Source organism: Scophthalmus maximus, chromosome 7 (genome assembly GCF_022379125.1).
Source record: "Scophthalmus maximus strain ysfricsl-2021 chromosome 7, ASM2237912v1, whole genome shotgun sequence".
NCBI lineage: Eukaryota > Metazoa > Chordata > Actinopteri > Pleuronectiformes > Scophthalmidae > Scophthalmus > Scophthalmus maximus.
Window position 1 is genome coordinate 1,837,334 of NC_061521.1, and position 17,682 is coordinate 1,855,015.

At 41.1% G+C, this 17,682-nt stretch overlaps 1 protein-coding gene across 7 annotated transcripts in view; it reads right to left on the reverse strand.

The window, feature by feature from the left end:
* Positions 1–13,758: 13,758 nt before the first annotated feature.
* The window catches only part of LOC118315728 (protein inscuteable homolog), a 45,760-nt gene continuing 41,836 nt past the window's right edge, over positions 13,759–17,682 (reverse strand). For all 7 annotated transcript variants that reach the window (XM_035643240.2, XM_035643237.2, XM_035643236.2 and 4 more), the window contains 3 exons: positions 17,054–17,209; positions 15,935–16,011; positions 13,759–14,861 (listed from right to left, as the gene is read on the reverse strand). In XM_035643240.2, coding sequence (XP_035499133.1) covers positions 14,733–14,861; positions 15,935–16,011; positions 17,054–17,209 — 362 coding nt within the window. In that variant the 3' untranslated portion in view covers positions 13,759–14,732. The remainder of the gene's footprint in view (positions 14,862–15,934; positions 16,012–17,053; positions 17,210–17,682) is intronic.

Below are 17,682 nucleotides of genomic sequence, written 5' to 3' on the forward strand. Positions count from 1 at the left end.
CTGACACAAACAACTGAGCAATGCTGCAAACATCTCTGTAGCAAGTCCCCCGGGGCCACATGCAGAATTTAGGTTGCAGTTGACTTCATTGAACTCAGTTCAAGCTTAGAAACAAGTAAAAATCTGACCAACGACATGACTTTTATGTCCCTTAATATTGTGCAGATGTATTACATTTGGCTCGTGTGCAGCGGCAAAGACTTGGTAAGGGTGGAGTCTATTGTCTGACCTGAGTCATCGTGTGATCCAGAGGACCCATTTGAATATCGTACAATTAGTCAATTCAAACATGGCCCTTTTTATGCTCGCTCAATGCCATGGAACATTTCGACGTGATCACTCTGTAAACACAAAACGCGGTTCGTAAACATTGGAGCAGCATGTTTTCGGTCTGTTACATTATTTAGAAGTCGGGGCCAATGTTTACCATTTTGCATAATTGCCGAGGAGTCACGAATGTGGCGATCGAGCTGGATACTTTGCAAGCTTTTAGACGCAAATGAAATTCACTCGCCATCAAAGAGCATCTCATCATCAAAGATGTTGTGCATTGAAAGAGAGATGAGTGTCTCGATTAAAAATGTAAGGGTCAGGCGGCGGGAATAAAACAGTGGAGTCAGTGTTCGTATTACAGTATGTGCTCTCATAAACAGCTAAACAAGACGGAGATGAAACACACACACACACACACACACACACACACACAATATCCCATGCATGCATGGATATGTTTATACTGTTGTGACACTTCTCAGACATTCACCCTTTCTGTATGTCTGGATTCTCTCTTTTTCTTTTTTCTCTTGTACACCATTTTAATATGGCAAATGCAGATAATTCATGAAAGGACCAACAAAGTACCAGTTGTGTTGAAACCAGCAAGACAAGGTTTATGTGAATGTTGTGGGGGTTGTGTCTCGACTTTCATTACCTACACAAAGTCACGAGGCAAAACAACCATGACCTATAGCTGTTCGTCAAAATGTGACAGTAGAGCAATTAGAAGGAGTTCAGCAGAGGAGAGGGAAATAAAAATTCATTTTTTTACAGCTATATATGTTGTTGCTGATAAAGGATCATATTTCCTCACATTAACTTCTTATGGACACTAGTAAAATGCTAAATATGGAGAAGGAATGCAAAAGCAGTTAAAATGTAAGAAGGAATCTTCCAAAATATGGATGGTCTCTGATCTGGTCGGTTTTGAACACTGTAATGTATAAAAATAGACAGCAAAGTACAGCTCGCCTCATTCCAGCATTCTTAATTATTAAGGGTTTGGCACATACACGACGACAGGATTTCTCTATAAACACACTAGTGCCATTTATCCAGAGGTTCGGGCCGAGCAGGAGGTCTACTCACTGTCACGATCCGCCGTGAACTCATGAACTCTTTTAGTAAACTCTGAGCTCTTGTTGTTCCTTTGTGGACTTTGGTTTTGGTTATTTATTCATTTTCCTCGCGCCTCTGCTTCGGTTAAGTTACCTCCGTTATCCCCTGTGTTTGTTTTAGCGCGATGGTGTTATTTCCTGTTTTATTTTGTAGGAGTCACTGCATTTCCTGTTTTCCTGTCTCTTGTCGGTCACTTGACTTGTCCCCGTGTTTCGCTTGTGATTGCCTGCACCTTTTCCTAATGAGTCTCACCTGTGTTCAACCGCCCCTGCCTCCCAGTCCTCGGTTTCACTTCCTCCGTGCAGCGATGTCTCTCGTTCAGGCTTGTTCAGAGATGTCTCCCGTGCCCTTTCCTGTCGTGTTTTTTTCCTAGCGGATTACTTTTGTTTGGATTGTTTTTCCTATGAAGACTGGAAGTCTCTTTTTTTCTCCTCCTTTTACCAAATCTACGGTGGCCGAGAAGGGTCAACACGACGGATGGCCCGAATGTTTGAATTAGACAGACGACTTTGGACTTTGAGCAGTAGGGTAAGTGAAACATAAGTGTTGAGACATTTATTTTTGAAATTTTTGCTTTGAAAGGACGGGTTGTCCTTCCTCTTTTCATCGTGCATCCTTAGTTAAGCCGTGGACTCCGGTGCAGTCACTGATGTTAGTAGTGTTGTTTCTGGGGAGTTTACGTGGCCAAATGCTTAATTCTAACTTAGACGTTACAATGTCTGCGCTGTGTTAAGTGCATTTGTTGTGCAGTTATGTCAGTCAGGCCTTTTTTCAGTAGTTAGCCCGTTAAGAGGGTGTTGTGGCTTTTGCTTTTGTGTTGTTGCTTTTGCTTTTGCATTCGTGTTGACCCTTCTCGGGCACCGTACAAATCTTGGGCTCCGGCACTTTGCATTTGGGTCCTGCTTTCACTGCCTCATCTCAGATTAAGGAGGAACAGTGATAGTTAGATAGTTGCTAATGTGCTTACATTGAGAATGCTAACCTAAGAAGGAATAAGGTTGGTTCAGTGTTTTGGCTTGTTTAACATTTGCTTATTAATATTAAACACAAAGTACTAAAGAAACCCCACACGCATGATTAATCAAGAGACTAAATACAAACATGCTGAACCATGCAACTGACGCAGCAACTTGGATATGCAAAAGTGCAATAACCAACTGTGCAATATTTATATTTAGTCAATGTTTGCAACTAGTGCTACTGCTCTGTATATAGTATTATATATCTTTTTTATTTAATGTTATTATTTTGTTTTATTTTGTACATACTATTGCTTTTTTGTAGATTTCTTTCTATATTCTTCTGTCCACTTTGCTGCTGTAATGCCCAAATTTCCCCATTGTGGGACGAATAAAGCTTTATCTTATCTTATCTTATCTAAAATGTACCTTTTCCATTCACTTTCGACCATGTGCTTGGATGTTCGAATAACCAAACTGTTAAAAACTGCAGTGTAGAATCGATGCAGGCACTCGTGACAACTTGAACGACGTGAAAGACAATACTTGAATTGTGAAGCAGAATGAAAGGGGCGTCATTCAAATAAAGCAATGAAGAAAGAGAAGTTGATAAGGGCTGATTAAGGTGCAAGTCCCATAGAGAACCATTTTGTGTGGATGACCTTGATGAAATGTGCGTGAATACTGAGTTGTGTTAAAATGTTTTTAGTGTTGATTGTTGTGAGACATTCTGTGGTGGGAAACTTCTTGAGAAGTTGTTTTCTGTACTCATTCAAGGACAGGTTACTTTCATTAACACCCAAACAGACTCTCTCTGATGGAATAATGCTTATTAAACACAGACGACGGATGTGCATGTATTGAAAGGGTTAGCTTGTTGTGCATTACCTCAAAGTATGAACCTCTGTTGTTCCCACACACAGTGTTTGTGGATGGGATGCCAGTGTGTTTAGAAATTTGTTGACATGGCCAACTGAAGTTTCTGAAAGGGGAACATTTCCTTTTATTACAAAGGCAAACAGTTGCTGGTGTCCTTTATCAAACAGCTCTTTGGAGAGAAAAAGATTGAGAGCTATGCAGACATTTAACCTTTTGATATAGTCTTACAATTGGGGCTCTCAAGGCCTTTCATTTGTGATGTTCCTTTGGGAAAAAAAAAATCACGGACTCATTTCATCTACCGGTACAGTATATTTATATTTCAGCTCAAATTAAGGATTGCAAATATGTCATCCCTATGTATTTTCCCCTCTGAGCCCTGCCTCCCCACTATAATTTCCACCGACAGTTTGTGTGCAAATGCAGTAATAGACACATTTATGACATCAAAAGGGATTCAATTTTCTTTTCAATCATCCACCGGTATGAATAGCGGTACATCCTTTGCGGCCAACAATGAGGGGCCATTACCGTGCGCCAAAGCATGGCTTCGCCTTCGCTATGCATTCAAGGGGAAAGTGTGTCAAAATGTTTCGGAGATGGCAACATTTGTTCTAGGCAAATTGATACAGCTTTCAGACAGGTTAGTGTCCAATTTTATTGTCAGACAATGTCATTTTTGTTTGGGGCCACTGTAATCATTGGGCTCAGACACCGGTGTTCATACACAGTTAGTCCATTTAATACTCTAACACTAATGTATGCAGCACACTGCCGAGTCCAGACAGGACACCCTCTTCATTATGTGAAGAGGGTGACATGCAGGATTCAGGCCTCAGCCCTGGAGGGATGGGCGGAGGGAGGGGGGGGGGGGGGGGGGGCAAATTTTCTGAGACGTTGATCTACATGTGGAAAGGAAACACTTCACGACTGCTATTAATTGTTTGCTTGCACTGACAGACCACAGACGTGGAGGGGACATTTATTCAGGGTGACGTGTACTTGTTGTTACTGTCATTTTATTTACTGTGCCACTTATTGCCTTCTCTCAAGTGTGCTGCAGGTCCATCCATTATCTACATTTTATTCATGGAATACAACATATACCAAACTTTGTTGGGAATATATGTCCACTTCATTAACCTTTATCAAATATAGGAAAGCAATGTCTGATATTAACAAATATCAAAACATATAGAAACCTACCTGAAGAGAGATGAATGGAAAAATTACTTTATTAACACTAAAATAAAGCAATTTAATATGATAAATAGTCGTTCATGTCTCTGACTCAGCACCAAAATGCTTCCAAAGCATTATCCGTTCTTAATTCTGACTTGATTTTACCAAATAACACATCTAAGGAAAAAAACTGTTACCAGTGTCAGCACCAGCACACAAATACTTTTTTGCAGAAAGCGTCCCCGCTGTGTTTTCTGTCATCCTCTGCCACGGCTTATACACGCTCCCTCACTGCCAAACCACCCGAGCCACAGCGGATGAGGTCATCCATATGTAGCCAGCACCGGACGGGCCCTGAAAGCGCTGCTTAATCTGATATATTGGCAGAGAGACGCTTAACCAGCTCCAACTCTCACCACACTATTTTGAGTTGTGCACCATCCAACAATGCTGTCTTGTCTCAGCCTGTGTGGATTCTTAGGGGCGGCTCGTAAAGCTGAATCATTCTCAATTTATACATTTGAAGTCTGTAGAGAACTTCTGCTTGTGATGCTGTTGAAGCAGGATGGCGGTTGGTACAGTGTTTATAGAGCATGGCGGAATGGTTTTAATGCTGAAGCTATCTAGAAACAAAGAATGAGCCACGCAACCATGTCAGCACATGAGGCGGAGGTAGTCCGTTTTACTTTCATGTCAAGGAGTGAGTTCTAGTTGTGGTCTGGCTACCAAACTGTGAAGCGGAGGACACGAATAATCATTCTCTGGATTTGGACCCTTCAAACTGAAAAAAGGAAAAGTACATTTCTTATTAATGACACATTAAAAATGATAAATAATGCTCTGTAAAGATGCTGTGCAGCGATTTATTTGACTAATTTATTCCGCAGGACAAAAATGAGCAACATCAGCTGTGGATTATATATATATTTTTTAAACAGCATAGCCCAAGATGCAGCCACATACGTACTGTATGTTCACCTTGCGTCTTTCTCCATGAAATATGTATTGCATAGGCTTGGGCCTCTGACCTTGGCTCGGGAGAGAGCTCGCATCATTTCATCTTGAAATAAAAAGAGAGACTGGCAGCAATTATGGCACGTTAATTACATATTCACTGGGTCTCTTTTGATGGAATGGAAAAAAAACGCGGTACCATCTCTGAAAAACATCTTTCAAGTGTCCTGTCTATAGTTAATTTCTACTTGTCCTTACCCTAGAGAGAGAGAGAGAGAGAGAGAGAGAGAGAGAGAGAGAGAGAGAGAGAGAGAGAGAGAGAGAGAGAGAGAGAGAGAGAGAGAGAGAGAGAGAGAGAGAGAGAGAGAGAGAGAGAGAGAGAGAGAGAGAGAGAGAGAGAGAGAGAGAGAGAGAGAGAGAGAGAGAGAGAGAGAGAGAGAGAGAGAGAGAGAGAGAGAGAGAGAGAGAGAGAGAGAGAGAGAGAGAGAGAGAGAGAGAGAGAGAGAGAGAGAGACAGACAGACAGACAGACAGACAGACAGACAGACAGACAGACAGACAGACAGACAGACAGACAGACAGACAGACAGACAGACAGACAGACAGACAGACAGACAGACAGACAGACAGACAGACAGACAGACAGACAGACAGACAGACAGACAGACAGACAGACAGACAGACAGACAGTCAGTCAGTCAGTCAGTCAGTCAGTCAGTCAGTCAGTCAGTCAGTCAGTCAGTCAGTCAGTCAGTCAGTCAGTCAGTCAGTCACCTCCACTAGAGTAGACCAGCCCCGTGCTCTGTACCCCCATTTACACACAGATGATAATGTCACTGCCACGTTACATCGGACCGCAGCAGTGCAGAACAGCCCGGCGGAGGAGGATGCAGCGGCATTCATGCTCTTTGGGCAGTGAACTGAGCTGAAGAATGACACTGAGACTTTTTACATGTATCTATTTTACAAAACAAGATTAATGTACCCTATATTACACTAGATGATGTTATTTAATACAGAGGTAGTGAGCTCAAATCAGAACTAAAACTATACTGCTGTCATTAATTTGATTATATGGGGAGCCAACCAAGACGCAATTCATTTTAAATTTGACTTTCGCCATTTATGTTTTGGAAAAAGCAATATTTTTATAGGAAAAAAGACACTAAGATAAATAAAACCATGTACATTTTTATATACAAATGGCATTTCCTCACATCCAGTTCAGTTTGGAAAATACATAACACAACATATCATTCAAAACATAAATGCCCTGGAGACCAGAAATGGCTGCTGCCAATCCTAAACAATGTCAAACACCCTCTGGCTTGTTAGACTTGTAAAAACCTGAAGGCTACGAATTCTCGGGGCTGTTACATGATATATGCCGTCATAGCTGTGGACACAGACAGTTAACGCACACAGTCCAGCGGTTTGCTACCGTCTGCAGTTATGGGCAGCGATACAGAAAAAACAAATACAATTCTGCTGCCTTGGTCATCTGCAAGAGAAACAATCTCTCCGCAAATCCCCCGGGACGGAGAGAAGAGTCTGCGAATGTGTACGTGTGCAAGGGGGGTTTGGTTGGACTGCAGGACCTAAATGGAGAAGGCGTGCTGCGGTGGTCTGTTAATGACGGGGGGGGGGGCACAGAGATGGCTGTGTGCGTGTGCGTGCGTGCACTCGGACCAGTGAGCAAATAGTTTGGAACCATGCAGATCCAGGCCTCTTTAGGCAGCATTGGTGTAAGGCACAGTGCAGGGGCCAATACAAGCCCAGGCCCAAGGAGGCAAGCGGTCCATACTGTATATGATTTCCCATGACATGACTGCCTGAGTCTATCTCTCCAGAGGTCACAGTGGTATTGGTTTTGATACCGCAGGTCCTGAAAACAGGCAGGATGTTGAACCCAGCTCTGCGTTCCATTGGTCCCCCCAAAAAACACCCCTTTCACATCACCAAGTTCCCCTGACGCTGGGAGCTTCTCTCTAAGCACTTGTCATGCCGTCTCAAATCGAACACACGTCTGTATGCACAGTTTAATCATCGGTGTAGTACGTGAAAGGCTCCTTCAAATCAAACGCAACCATTTTCCACTCACTGGAAAGGACGATAGCGATCGCAGCTTGTGACCATGATTGTTGCCCGCTTAAGTATCTGCCAGGTGCTTTGCTCAGTTGTCAGGGAACATTGTACTTTCTTGCGGGTTCGCATTGTGTCATGCATAATGGCATCATGGCACCACCCTCCTGCTGGTAACTTGTACATCTTTGCATTGTTGTGTACAGTTATTTTTTTGGGGAACAACACTTGATATCCATATTTGTGTCATGTAGGAAAAAATGATTATTTAACTGCTGTTTTGGCAGTTTGTGTCATTTGTTCCACGAGTTAAATGATGGAATCTGATATAATGCATTCTCAGATCAAACAGTAATAATGACAGACAGTAATAATGACAATTGTAGGAAATAAAATGCACATAGCGTTGCTTTGTTTACCACAAATCTTGCAACATAAAAAAGAGCAACAACTACAGGATAAAAAACAGAAAACCTGTAATTTGGAAAATTACCCTAGCTCAAACCAATTTAAGTTAAAGATTAAGTTATGAGAACTGAGTTCATATTATTTGGTAAAGTTGTTTTGTGTTTAAATAAATGGGGTGGCAGCAAAAACACCCAAGACATTTCAAAGCCTGGACAAATAAACCAAAACTATCTGCATAAATAGACATAGTCATATCATCAGAGGTAAGCGAGCAAATATATATTTGGGGTGAATGAACCATTAAGTTTTGTTGTGAAAACATAGGATTTTCACAGTGTAAGGTCCTGGCCTAGGAGTCACGATGGTTAAGGTTTAAGGACTATAGAATACATTTAGTCACCAAGCGTTCTCATAAATGTAGAGGTAAAGACGTGTTCATACACTGTGTACATGAGGGGTTCAAAGCACTTTTTCTCTGCTGGAATTGCTCCGGTCCCGAAAGAGTTGTGGTCTCTCTCACTCTCTGGCGCTCTCTGCTCTCTTTCTCGCACTAGAATGCAAAAATACAGACTTAATAAAAACAGCCTTTGAAACTAACAAGATTGTGGGTGCTCAGATTTTAATCACCACATTTCATTAATTCATTCCTTTTTTCCACAAGCTCTCTGTCCAATGAGCTACTGTACACGGTGCTCCACAATTATTTTCGTGAAAGAAAAAAAAAGATTGAAAATGTTCTTTTTCTTTCACTGAAAATTAATCACCTTTGTTTACCCTTTTACTTTTCGGTATGAAAAATAAATTGCAGCCCTGAATGTGCTGAACATTTGATCAAGGCTGCACATCTTGAAACAAAAAGGAGCTGTTTGAGCCTTGGCTTGGTGCTTTTATTTGAGTTTTCAATTCTGACCCACGCTGAGCGACCTCCCGCCATCCTGCCTGGCACGAACAAATTAAGGTGCACTCAGGCAACAATTGAACAAATTCATTGCAGTCCACCAGGAATTCTGTTGAGAAAAAACCCCCACAGTGTTTTGTTTTACCTTGAGGGTCTGTGAAAGTAAAGTTTGTGTACAGTACATACTACCTGACGTGAGTTATGTATGTAGAATCGTCGTTTTAGCATAAAATCGCATGCGTTTTGCCAAAATTAGCTATATATTTTAGTTTTATTGGGTGGATGCTGGCTAAATAAAAATATAAAATATAAAAAAAGACTGACTGTATTCTCGACGGTGACTGAGGCTTGTATGCCCATCAAAGTATCCAGAGCTAAAGCAAACAGTGAGGAAACCAAGTTGACATAACTAAAAACTAATCACCACTGACATAGTCTATATAGTTTTAAACAAGAGGCTCTTGTGTTTAAGTTTAAGAGGAAATAATTTCATTGCATGAATAAAATACAAACTTATAAATGGAACTTTGGTGGAGGGACAGTTCAGCCAATAACAATGACCAAATGATTTTAATGTATGATATTTTTGGTGAGATATTACAGCTCTCACTGTGGCATGTTAAGTGAATGTTGAATTAACACCTGCTACGCAACAACCAGCAGAAGAGTTTTACAAAGTTCCAGCTATTCAGATAGTGCCGATTTGTCGTTATTGCATAATGCAACACATAGTTAAGTCACACCTTCAGCCATGCATGACCTCACGATAACATTAGCAATTTATTCATCTGTAGTCTCAAGGCACAGAATAAAATCATGTAAGTGGAATTTCTGCAGTCCTCTGGGAAAGACTTACAGTAATGGCGTGCTAATGCACGGCAGCTAAAGGATAAATCCATACCACCGCTGCACACAAACCCATGGACGTTATTTTGGCAATCGAACTTTTACCCTCCACTGACTTTGGCCAAAAAGTTGCGAGCACAGAGTGCTGATATTAATTTACACCCAACGTTGCATTTTGTATCGCAGCAATTAAAAGTCCTCTAATGGGAGTCAGCCGGGGACTGGAGCACAGAAACCAGTGTACTCCGAACCAGCTGTCCAACAGGCGACTGCACTTAGGACATAGTTAGTCGGTATACTGTGACGTCCATGTCTGCTGCAGCAGGATGCGCGTGTGTTCGTGTGAGATGAAAAGTTTCCACCTGAGTAAAATATAGTATCGTTCGTCTTCAGGCTCCGTGTCGTGACGTTAGTGCCATATGAAGACAGGGAGATGTGGAGAAGTCTCTTGGAGAAAATAACAGAAGAGACTGGGTTTACTTACTTCTGTGCTGAGTTGTGACACAATTATAAGTATCAGTCTTGTAGAAATTAAAGCAACTGTTATACTACCCCCCCCCCATCCCACGATATGTTTACAGTACATGTCACTAACCCTGTTTGTGTTTTCTATCTCTCCTAGTGTATCTCTGACCCCAGAGCTGCAGGACCCAAACCCCTCATTATTATTGTTATTATTAATATTAATATCATCACTAATAATAACAACAACATAATTGTATTTTTTAATTATAAGTATCAGTCTGGTAGAGATTACAGCGGCGGTTGTACAACTGTCCTCTCTCTCTCTTCTCTCCTACTGTCTCTCCTCCCACCCTCTTTCTGCCCACCTCTCCTCTCTTCCCCCTCTCTCCTCCTCCCTCTCCTCTCTTCCTCCTCTCTCTCCTCACCCCAACCGGTCGAGACAGAAGCTCCGCCCACAACTGAGTCTGGTTCTGTCAGAGATTTCTTCCTGTTAAAAGGGAGTTTTTTCTCTCCACCGTCGCCAAGTGCTTTGCTCATTGTGGGATTTGTTGGGTTTTCCCTGTAATATTGTAATATTGACCTCACTATGTAAAGTGCCTTGAGACAATGTGTGTTGTGATATGGCGCTATACAAATAAAATTGAATTGAATTGACACGCTCACGGTCAGATAGATAGATAGATAGACAGACAGATGCAGACGCGCCTGGTCTGTGTGTAGGTTACTAGCCGCAGAAATCTTGAAGCCCAGCGGAACCTACATTATAATCTTCTTTGTCTAACAGAAAAACTGCAGCTGTGGAAGTTACCATTTAAAAAAACAAAAACATTTTGGAATGCAGTAAAGACAAAGTAGCCCATTTAAATTGGGCAAATAACATAATCTAAAACAATGAAATATTACATTAATCAGTAGGTATTTCATGTGAATTTCTTTTCTTTTCTTCTGAGCACACCTCTGTAGGACCTCATCTGGTCTTCTCCAGGAGCAGCTTCTGTTTGGGACTCCTTGCTGTCACCTCCTGATGGAGTTTTGAAGCAGGGATCCTTGGCCTCTGCATCGCCGTTCATCAGTACACATCAGTATAAAGGAATTTGGCAACACAATATAGGAGTCCGAAGTTCTCTCTGTGAATCTTTTTCATGAAAACATGAGAAGTCTCACACCACTTTTAATCTCTTGGCCAAAGGAATTCGACTTTTAAATTTGGCCAAATTATTTCATACTAATTTGGGACTTCCTTTCAAAAGTTAAATCTAATGTATACGGCTCTGAAAGCAGTTTGAAAAAGGAAGGAAGGCCTTTCAATAGTTTTCAGCCCCCTGAAGTAATGGAAGTAACTTTTCCAAGTCAGAAGCAAAAGATGTGACACATTAAAATATTAAAGTCTCAGGAGAGACACAGAGAAGTGTCTTCTTCCATTAGACTACAAGTCCTCAGATCCTTTTCTTACACAAAATGAGTGTGATTTTATGGTTTGGGACGGTGAAGATGACACGGCGTACCCTTCTTTGGGAGTACTAAGGACTTTCAGTTATGATGTGCATTCCCCAGTATAAAACTGGTATCTAGATAGATAGATTTGCTTTTTGTTGTACTTCAAAGACTGTTAGCCTGATTTTGTTTTATTTTTCCTTAATTAAACATATATATTTTTACTGTATCTGCATTTGGGTCCTGCATTACCTACAGTAGAATCTTGACACATGTTGTTTGTTGATCACCACAATGTCCGGTTGGTATAGCCATCACAATTTTATCAGTCTGGACCTTGAGGTCCCACGGGATCTGAGCCTGGTCATTCTCAGCCAGGCAGCCTCTGCCATAGCAAGTGTCATTTTGCCGTGACGTCATAATTATGAAAAAATAATTTTCCCATTATTTAACATATATTGTTGAAAAGGGGACAAATCATCTTTTAAAAAATTGCATTTAATAATCACTATGCAATGATAATGTATTTATCTTACTTAGAATTTGTCCATGACAGGGTGGACATATTTTGCTTGTACATTGTCTGCCTGACCAACATGCGTTTCTAGCAGCTAAGGTCTACTTATTAGAATGAATATGAAGGTAAATGAAAAAGCTCAGCCTTTTCTTTTGTAAATTAGGAAGTTGCAAGTGATTGTCACCCAGAGAAGGAGGAAGTGAAGGTTCAAGCGCTGAGAAACTGAGAAAGGCTGAAAAACTCTGAGCTACAATACTCAGTGTGGTCGGTCACGGTCGAACCAAAACAATATCAAAGGAACCTGTGTTTTTAGGCCGCCTGTTTAGTTCTCCTCTATACATATTTCATTGGCTCTCAACAAAGCGAGGGCAGGAGCATATTCTCTCACAAAGGCCTCTGAACACAGTCCCACGTGAATGCTGGACAACACACGCACGCACACAAAGGCAGCTCAATTGTCCCAATTCTGGGTGAGGGCGTAACAAGTCCGAGCTCAGCACAAGTGCCCTTAGGTGAAATAGAAGCTACAGAGAGAGCAAGACGGCCCTCGATTGTCTCTCCAAGGAGAGGATGGCTTATGGAGAAGAAGAAAAAAACAAATCCCGAGTGTTCTCATCTGAGTGATGACAATTTGAAGGACAAGTTTTGCAGATGAGCCCTCTCATATTGCTTTTCTATCAGCATCTTCTCTCAATCACTTGTGAGGCAAAATGTTGGGAAAAAACCAACTGCAGCACGTGAACCCTTTTTCAAAGCTAACGTGTATCGATGAATGAATTCTTGCTGTGAAAAGTTTTTTTTTCTAATGTGCACGGCAACACCGTGCACTGTTACTCCTCCCGATGAGACTCGATGTTTTTGGAAAGCTGGAGGCTTAAACAACAAATGCCCTCCTCCCCCCAGTTCCTTGAGAGGACCTCGTGGGTCACGGAGGAGCAAGAGACCCACCTTCAGTCTCTTAGCCTCTCTCTTTCTTTCTTTCTTTGTGGGCCTCTTTCAAAGGCCCCTCTCATCCCCGTGCCTGCATTTGTGACAGGACAGATGTGTGAGTGCAGTTTCACGGAGGTAGCCCGAGGTCAGTTGGGCCTTCTGGGGAACTTGAGCTGCATGGACCCAACCCTGTTTGGCGGCTGTGCCAGCGGTGGCATAGCACAGTTCTGTGACCACAGTACAGATTGGCACAACTCCAACACCCAGACTGTTTTGCAGTGTAGCAGAACTGTCTCTGTACTTAACATTTCTCTGGGTATTGAAAAATAATAGGTGTGTATTATACATAAAACCTGCAATTACTGATTTTGTTTGGCCACTTGGGGGCAGCAGAAATAAGCTGTGTACACAATGTTGACATAGCATCCACTGTGAACTTGTTTGCAAAGAGTTGCCTATTTTGTACGTTCGCTAATGTTGTGGCTGATACACTGAGCATATCAAGAGTCAGCCACATTTACCTGTCACATGATTTCCAATATTGTGAAATGAAAAGGACAGTTGATATCAGTGTCATGACAGTAATAAATTCATTATCTATATCAAATTATTATTATATATATATATATATATATATATATATATATATATATATATATATATGCTAGGCAGCGCTTAATACAATCTAAAATGCACACATTTTTCCATCACAAAAGAAAAATGCACATCTTCTCATAGATCTCGGCAACCGGAACATTTAACAAGGCCCCCACTAGGCAGTAAATCACTGTAATAAAACACACCGCACTCTAGATGGATGATTGTCTTTATTCCATGCATGGCATACAATAATGGTAACAAGTTGAATAAAAAGGAATTTTATATTCAAATTCAAGACCTTTTTATTTTTTAAACGATTCAATTTCCAGTAGCAAATGTCTAATAATTGAAGTAAATGGCAAATCAAAGTACCCCATGCCATAAAATCACAACATGCATCATTGACAAAACAATATATTCTTCATCAGGACAAAGAGATCATGTTTCCGTTAAAAAAAAAATTAAATACAACAAAAGAATAGTGCCCTGTCCATTAAGGTACACAAATGACATACATAGTGAAATGTCATGTCTAACTGTAATAATTTAGTTGTATACGGTTGTTATCTGAATAAAATGGCGGCTGATTGAAAACATTTTTAACAGACCAGCAAGAAGAGAGTTGAGAAGAAATAAACCAGAGAAGCCTTCAATGCTGTTTCAATAGAAACAGTATTATCAAATTGTGTGAAGTCGAAATGCTTTGGATATACAGTAATATCCTCAGACAAAAACAAAAACATTGCACAGTGGTAACATATAAAGTGTTTTCATTCAGAAAAAGGTTTATACTTTAATCCGCGAAGAGTCTCACCCACCAAAAATCCCCCAGGAATTACTGATAAAGTTGCTGATGATGCTCTTCTGAAAAAAAAAAAGACGTCTTTTCCAGAACACCATACACATTAATTGCATCCGATGTAATCGCTGAGTTGCACTAGGCAGCACATTTATGTACATTTACATATAAACGTCGCCTGCGTCCATTCAAACTGACAAATTGCCGTTTCTCTCCGTTTAACCCAAATCCAAAGTGTCCAGGATTAAATCTGGGAAAGCTACGCGGGACGTGACAAAGAATCTTCGGTTCTGGAGCGGAACCTGCTCTTGAGTCCTCTCTCCGTTTCATGACACATCGTACACGAGTTCAGCTCTCCGCCCCTCAGTGTTTATTGTGCAGGCCGTCATACAAAGCTCTCCTCCATGTTGGAACACAGCAGGAAAGAGTCGACCAGCCGCGGTTTGATGAGCTGCTGGTGGTCGGCTGCCTCGATGCTGTCTGGGCACCCTGCTGCCAGTCTCCTCAAGGCAGCCTGGAGACACACACACACACACACACACATCAGTACACGTGTGTGTGGAAACTAAAAGCACACAGATATACCATGTGCGTTATCGTATAGCAGGATCATGTTGCAGTGCTGTGTGCATTACGTCATGTAAACACACACATTTTCTCAACTGGGGGTGGAACTGTAACTGCACAAATGAAATACTGTAAGTTAAAATGAAAAATAACACAAATAATAAATTAGTGATGCTGTACTCTCTGATGGAACTAGAAAAATAGTCAATCCTACTAGACCGGGAGATCTATAACGCAAGCGTGATTATTATATATAATTTCTTTTTTCAAAAGCCCACAAGTTGTACAGTATGTGTGACGTCTCTCCTATTCAGCCAGCAGAGCCTCCAACATTTACATTTAAGATTACAAATGATCTGTGAGAGCTTGGCGTCCTTTGAAGGTAAAAAAAACTCAACACCTACAAATGCACTACTTAACCCCTGGCTACGAGGATAAAATGGAATCGCATTAATTTCAATAGGCCGACGAGTGCGGTTACAGTGAAGATAAGGGCATTTCTCAGCACGACGAGGCAGCCCAATTAAGCTCTTGACCATCGTGCACTTCGAATCCCCTCATCAGCCCAAAGATCTAGTTTGAATAATCATGATCGGACTGAGAGAGAGATTGACTATGAGCAGGGATAGTATTCATGATATGTACATATTTAAACATACAACATTTGAGATGATGTGAATCAGTCAGCTATCTCAACATGGCTTAAAGATACTGTGATACATATCTCGGGTTTTTCAAATGTTAAATGATTTAATGTATGTAATTAAATTGGACAGTCATTTGCTGCACTGATGTTACTCGTGCACGCCTGTGGTGTAGTGCTCTCACTTTGTTCTATCGCAGGCGTTTGTAGCGAGCGCAGCTGCACACACGTGGTGTTTTAGGGGGTGCGACTGAAATAGACGGTTTGAATGTTTAAACTGCACTTTTGCATTCAGAGCATGGAGTCATTTATACATATCTGAGTGTCAGCGCGCGCGCACACACACGAGTATTTAGACACACACACTTTGCACCCACCAGGCAAGCGACCAGCACTGAGTCGCTGTTATTTCTCTCAGTAGGAGACCGACACAGTTCAATGAGACGTGGAACAGCTATGACGAGAGAGAGAGAGAGAAAAAATTCCGTTACAAGCTTGTCCCATTCATAGATATATTTATATTGATAAATGGATGTGCGAAGCTTTTTGAGTGGCATGTTTGTATTTGGTGGAAATGCTCCTAACAGTTCATAGTTTGGTGAGCAAATCAGAACGGAGCCCGTTCCCTGATGGTGGATAAGGGCCATTTGTAATTTTTAAAAACGTGACTGAAAAAACAGAGTTTTCAGGTAATTTCTGCCTTCTTAATATGTCTTTACCTATTTTTCTAAAAATTGGGAAAAAAGACACACTTTTCATGATGGCTTGTTATGGAGAATCTGTCTGTGAATCTCTTAAGATCAAATTATGTGGTTTCATAAAGTATTCATAAAGAGCCGCTTCCCATGAGACAATGAAGTATGCAGGGGAATGGACATACAGCCCAGTACATAGAGTAGGCTTTTCTGGCCACTGATCAGATACAGACCTGGTCTGTGAAATGATCTTGTGATATACGTTTTTTCCTACCTTTAAAGTAAGTAATTAAATATTAACAATATTAATATAAATAGGTAGGTAAATATTAATGTTTCAAGATTATGTGGAATAAGCAAATCGTGTTCAGATTCTGTTGATTAAGCCTCATTGATTAGAAAACTGTTATTTTAATTTTTCTTTTTAATCCTCTTACCTTCTCTTTCACCAAATTTTTGTTAAAAACATTTCTAAGTGAAAGTCCCCTCCATAATTTATTCAGTTTTGTTTCTCCGTTCTTTTGGTACATGATATCTTTACAACTTGCTGAAGTCTTTAAGGAGCCCGATCCATGATAAAATGGAGCTAAGTCAACCAAAGTCATAGAATATGAACAAACCCAAACAAAAGTAAGATAATAACACTTGAGCTCAAGTCATTATTTGTTTGATTGGCCCTCAGGTCCACATATGTCCTGCTTCAGATTTGTCCTGTCAAACATTTTTTCTGTGTTGCTGTTTATTTAATATTACTTTGTTTGTAGTTTAGCCATGTTGTATAAAATGGATAAGGTGAAGTGCCTTTTAGCTGGATGGCTGTTTGGGCCACATCAGGGTCTCGGCTCAGACGGGCCAGGGTGACTGCAGCTTTCTGCTGGACGCGCTCGCAGGCGGCGCCCTCCGATGGACTGGAGGAGGACGGCTTTTCACCCAGCAGCAGCAGCAGTCGCTCCGTTCCTAAAACACAGGAATATACACGGCACACATAAGCCAGGCAAGAAACGGAAAGAATCAGGGACGTCAGAAAGGGTAGAGTGGAACAGAGTTAAAACAAAGTACACCGTCAGATAAGAACACGGAAAAAATCATTGACAAATGAAGACAGTAAACAGACAAGCAATGAGTTAGATAAGAGTAGGACAACGCCATTAAACACAGTCCTGGGAACCTGACACGAACAACAGATGAATTTCCAAGACACTAAATTACATGAGACACAGACACAACGCAGAGCTCAGAATCAAAAAGGATCCAAACATTACATTCAGCATTTTTTCTCGAAAGGATCTGACCTAAAAGTGCAGCTGGAAATCAAAGTCAATACTCTACAATCAGCACAGTCACTCAGGCCTTCGGGTGATTTCAGAAACATTTGCTCCACACATGCTATGGCTCAGTGCATCAGGACTATTCAGTTAAAAATTTTACAA